Consider the following 5,565-nt stretch of genomic DNA (forward strand, 5'->3'; position numbering starts at 1 on the left):
GCGAACGGCGGCCGGGAGCCCCAGGGCTTCCGGTCTCCTGGAACACGTCGTGACGGCTATGGCGGGACTCACCACTGGCATCGGGCACGGACTCCGGCACGGACCCATGCAGTTGGACTCTTATCATTTAATTCACATTGACTCTTTAAAAAATTAGTTATTTAATTTTATTTATTCATTCATTTATTTTAATTTGCCTGGGGTGGGGGGATAGAGATTGGAGAGAGAGAGAAAGAAAGTGGGAAAGCAAGCCACCAGGTCCAGGACTTGAACCGTGGTCAGCCATGTGGGAGTGTCCAGCGCCCCAACCACCACGCCACCTGCTGGTCCCTGCATCGACTCTTACTCGCTTCCTCATTTAATCTGAGTAATCCCTGGCCCCGTCTGAGGTAGGAGACGCTGCGCTGTGTGATGAGGAGGCAGCAGCTCCGGGGTAGTACACCCCCCCTTCCCAGTTCTTCCCCCTTTCGTTTGTAGCTGCGGTACTGGGTCTCGCCCACAGGGAACACTGCCCCTTTTCCTTGCCTTCCTCAGGGTTTCCCAACGTGGGCAAGTCCTCCCTGATCAACGGCCTGGTGGGGCGGAAGGTCGTGAGCGTCTCCAGGACCCCGGGCCACACCAGATACTTCCAGACCTACTTTCTCACCCCCTCCGTGAAGCTGTGTGACTGCCCGGGCCTCATCTTCCCCTCTCTGCTGCCCAGGCAGCTGCAGGTACGAGGGCCGGCTGTGCAGGGGAGCGAGGGAGGGAGGACCTGGACAAGGTGCTGAGTGTTCATCTCCCTCAGGTTCTGGCGGGGATCTACCCCATCGCCCAGATCCAGGAACCCTACACTGCCGTGGGCTACCTGGCCTCCCGAGTCCCTGTGCAGGCCCTGCTCCACCTGCGCCACCCAGAGGCCGAGGACCCCTCGGCAGAACACCCCTGGTGTGCCTGGGACATCTGCGAAGGTGAGTCCCGCCGGGTGGGAGAGGTCAGCTGCCCTGTTGTCCCACCCGCCAGCCTTCTGGCCTCGCCCTTGACCTGCTCTGTGCTCTTTGCTCTCAGAGATCTGCTGTTGATGAAGCACCTGTCTACTCACCCCTAGGTCTTTTTTAACGGTTATTAACATAATCGCTTACGTCGGTGGGGGTGCACTGTGATTCCTCAGTACATGAACACTGTGTGCAGTGACCAGACCAGGGCACCCAGCATCCCTGTCATCTCAAAACTTGTTGCTTTGAGTTGGAGGCACCCAGGCCTCCCCAGGCTCCCTGATACGTCAGTAAGCTAGCGTCAGCCACAGCAACCGACCATTGCTCCCCCTGCCTGTCTGTAACCCCACATCTTCCCTGGCCTCTAGTAGTCATGCTTCATCTCTCTACCTAGGAAGGACTTCTCTGTTTTTTAGGTTTTTGTCATAGGTGTTCACCAGAGGAGGAAGGGGAGAGTGAGAAGTCATCCCCCTGGGGGCGACCACACTGCATATCCTACTCCATTTTCCTTTTGGGATATTGGGCATGCACACACACACCTGGCTTGTCTCCACCTACGGTCAGCTGCCCTCTCCTACCCGCCAGCCTTCTGGCCTCGCCCTTGACCTGCTCTGTGCTCTTTGCTCTCAGAGATCTGCTGTTGATGAAGCACCTGTCTACTCACCCCTAGGTCTTTTTAAACGGTTATTAACATAATCGCTCACGTCGGTGGGGGTGCAGTGTGATTCCTCAGTACATGAACACCGTGTGCAGTGACCAGACCAGGGCAACCAGCATCCCCGTCATCTCAAAACTTGTTGCTTTGAGTTGGAGGCACCCAGGCCTCCCCAGGCTCCCTGATATGTCAGTAAGCTAGTGTCAGCCACAGCGACCGGCCATTGCTCCCCCTGCCTGTCTGTAACCCCACGTCTTCCCTGGCCTCTAGTAGTCATGCTTCATCTCTCTACCCAGGAAGGACTTCTCTGTTTTTTAGGTTTTTGTCATGTGTGTTCACCAGAGGAGGAAGGGGGGAGTGAGAAGTCATCCCCCTGGGGGCGGCCACACTGCATATCCTACTCCGTTCTCCTTTGGGATATTGGGCATGCACACACACATACATGGCGTGATTTTCAAGCCCCCAGGTCCAGGACTTGAACTGCTATTGGTTATGTCAGAACTCAGTGCCTTAACCGCCATGCCACCCGCTGGCCCTGGGAGGACTTCTTTTCAGTTTCTACGTAGAGGGATAAACATGCATTCACCCCTAGCTTCTTATTGCAGGGCTAGCAAGATCTTTGTGCTGGAGCGTTTTGGGGAAAACGGGAAGGATGGTGTTATACGGTGGGGTGGGGTGACTGTCCTGGTTAACAGGCTCCCCTTCCCACTCTCTTCTTCTCTCTCTAGCCTGGGCGGAGAAACGTGGCTACAAGACAGCCAAGGCAGCGCGGAACGACGTGTACAGAGCGGCCAACAGCCTGCTGCGCCTGGCCGTGGACGGCCGCCTCAGCCTGTGCTTCCATCCCCCGGGCTACAGTGAGCAGAAAGGTCAGAGCCCGGACATTCCTCCACCCCTGCAGCAGAGTAGACAAAGATACGGGCAGAACGAAAGCCAGAGAGCAAAACGGGAGAGTATGGGCTTCGTGGCCAGAGTAAAGGCCATACCTGGACTGCGCTGTGGGCCAGCCCTGTCTCACTTACTGTCTCTGAGATGGTTTTCTGATTTGCAAAACGAAGGTAATGATTCCCCCAGCAGGTGCCTGTGAAGACTGAAATCAGTGTGTGTAAAGATCCTATTCAGTGCTCTGCACGTGGAGGGTCAAACACACGAATGAATGGTAGCTGCTCTAAAAATGACTGCTGTTCCTGGGTTTTGCTTTGGCTCCTTGCTCAACACCCTCCTTGGTTTTCTGTCTTGTTTTGGTTCCCCAGGCACTTGGGAGTCCCATCCAGAGACTGCGGAGCTGGTGGTTTTGCAGGGCAGGGTGGGGCCTGCAGGTGACGAGGAGGAGGAGGAAGAGGAAGAGCTGAGCAGCTCCTGTGAGGAGGAGGGAGAGGAGGACCGGGATGCCGATGAGGAGGGAGAAGGGGATGAGGACACCCCAACCTCGGCACCAGGGTCCAGCCTGGCCGCCCGAAACCCTTACGCCCTGCTGGGCGAGGACGAGTGCTGAGCCTGCCGGGCGCCATCTTCCCCACCCAGTATCTTTGCTTTTGGACTGACCCGAGGGTGTGTCCCCTCGCCGCCCACGTGTGAATAAAGATTGTCTGCTTTGTAGCCCCTTCCCAGGTGGACTGCGGTGAGAGCGGCGGTTGGAGGCTGGCGGCCATAGGGGCTTCTCTCCTCTTCTCCTTCTGTTTTTGTGCATTCTCTTTGCAAAGGAAAGTTCTCTTAGGAGTGGGTGAGTTTTTAGGCTCTGAAACCCGCTTCCTCTGTCCACTGTCCCCCTCTGCACCTCATTAATCCCGGTAGCAACATGGGAAGGGGATTCTAAACCCAGCCCCCTTTTGGCGTTTGTGCCGCACCCTCTCTGACTTCAGCAGCAGCTGTACGTGCTGTCTGCGTCGGACCGGGGTTATACCAGGAGCTTCTGGGAGAAGGAGCAGTGAGGAGAGGTGTCAAGCTGAGGGCTCCACGTGAGGTTTTACAGGAGTTATTCAAATTCAGCAAATGCTCACTGCATCGAGTGGACCTGTGCTGAGTATGCGCAGTACAGATGCGCAGCGGGGCCTGAGCTAATTGACAGCCTGGCGGACATCAAACCCCACCCCTGGCACCCAGGGTCATAGATTACAAAGGGTATACAATGCTCTCTAGATTGGGGGCTCAGCTCATGCAGTATACTTCTAGAACTTCCTATAGATAGAAACTTTTAGTTAAGACAAAGTTTTTGTGGAAATGTTGCTTAAGCGTGTCTGGGTAGAGTCTTCGTTCCTGGCAGACGACTGGCGTGCACATGGACGATTCCGGCAGAGCAGCTTTTTCAGAAGTGTGAAGTTTTGTTTGGCAGCTCCGGATTTGAGATGCGTGGGGGAAGGGCCAGAACCAGCCTCCTGAAGTCCAGTTCCTCTGGTTTGGGGGTGGAGCAAAGATGCCGAGGCAGAAGTTAGCAGGTGGCCAGGACCGTCCCAGGGCGTCACCTCTGCACTTCAGTAGAGATGTGCTGGTGAGTCAGAGCACCTCAGGCCTTGCCGTGCTTCTCCCTGGTTAGGCAGGCAGCTGGGCCCTTACGTTCAGTTCTTGGGGAGGGGAAGCAGGCTTTGTTTTATTACCGCCACAGTGTGGCCTAGGTCAGGAGATGGCAAAAGAGACTTGACAGGTGGACCCTACAGGGCAGGGATGAGGAGAGGGAGGAGACCCAGGTTCCTTGTCTCTGAAACACCCCATTCAGCTTCCGGGTTACCGGGCAGTTTCCCTAACCACACCGGAGACCCTGTCAACCGAGGAGCAAAGGGAGCTGTATTAGAAGAGTCCGGGGTCTCTGAGCCGCACACTCCTCCAAGCTCACCCTTTCCAGTGGTCACAGCGAGGCCGGAATCCTGGCACTTGCGCTCCAGTGAATGTCAGTAGGCCAGGAAAGAGGAGGTCACTGAGAGGCAGCTCCACCTGTCTCCAGTCTGGGGCCTCAGGGATGGGTCTTCTCCTGACAGGATAGAGGAAAGGTAACAGGACTCGTCTCTTCAAAAGGTGGAGGAAAGGGAGAAAAGTCAGAATTCTCTCTATGCCCCATTTCCTCTGTGCTGCTTCTCGTGTGTTTCTGTCTCAGGAGTCTCACCAGGAGTGTTGGAGGGTCGGGGATGCAGGGGTGGAGGGGCAGCCAAGGAAGGGACTTTGATGCCGAAGACCTGGCAGGAGGCAGCCCGACATCCACCAGGGGCTGGGCTCTTGCAGGTGACTTTCCCAGGCCCTGCTGGTGACTTGTCATGTTGTAAGAAAGAAACCCTAGGCAGTGACTCCTGGGGACAGCAGACAGGGGGGAGGATACGCAGTCCCCTAATGCCAGTGCCCAGCACTGAGAGTGGAACTGACAGACAGGAAAGCGGGGGTGCAGGCTCCTGTCCGTGCTGAAGGACCAAGGGCGCCTGTCCGCACACCCTCGCCAGGTCACGTCTCCTGTGGGTATTTGCGGGGCGAGGGGCTCCAGGAGTCCCCACAGCCGGCCAGTGTTGGCACGAGAACCGCGCTCTCCCCACCCATGCTGGAACTTCATCTGGACATCAACTTCCGAGCTTGCCTTTCCCCAGGCTGGGGTTCTAGGCCTGTGTGTGGGCCAGGGTACTTCACCTCTCTGGGCCTCATTTTCTCCATTTCTTTAATCATCAGAAATTGGTTGGAAACACCATGTGCTAGACAGCCTGCATTCTGGGGCCCAGAATACATTGAATAAGGCGTAGACCCCATCCAGGGCGCGGCACGGCCCAGCACTAACAGTGCAGTCATCCTGTGGTACCCACTGAGCTGTTATAACTACGTGGGTGGGCTGTGACCACCCCAGGGATCCCTTCATCCGCGGACGTTGGTCAAGTGTGGGTGAGCCAGGGACGGTCCTTGGAGCTCACAGTTCACTAGAGCAGGGAGGCTGTGCCACAGAGGTGGAAATGCCGTGAGAAGAGC

At 56.4% G+C, this 5,565-nt stretch overlaps 1 protein-coding gene across 1 annotated transcript in view; it reads left to right on the forward strand.

The window, feature by feature from the left end:
- Positions 1-3,237, forward strand: part of GNL1 (G protein nucleolar 1) — a gene marked incomplete at its 5' end in the record, with an annotated part of 10,473 nt that extends 7,236 nt beyond the window's left edge. The window contains 4 exon segments of the mRNA XM_006172327.3: positions 535-713; positions 788-950; positions 2,358-2,498; positions 2,883-3,237. Coding sequence (XP_006172389.3) covers positions 535-713; positions 788-950; positions 2,358-2,498; positions 2,883-3,124 — 725 coding nt within the window.
- Positions 3,238-5,565: the final 2,328 nt, after the last annotated feature.

This window comes from Tupaia chinensis, unplaced genomic scaffold, assembly GCF_000334495.1.
Source record: "Tupaia chinensis unplaced genomic scaffold, TupChi_1.0 Scaffold000176_1, whole genome shotgun sequence".
NCBI lineage: Eukaryota > Metazoa > Chordata > Mammalia > Scandentia > Tupaiidae > Tupaia > Tupaia belangeri.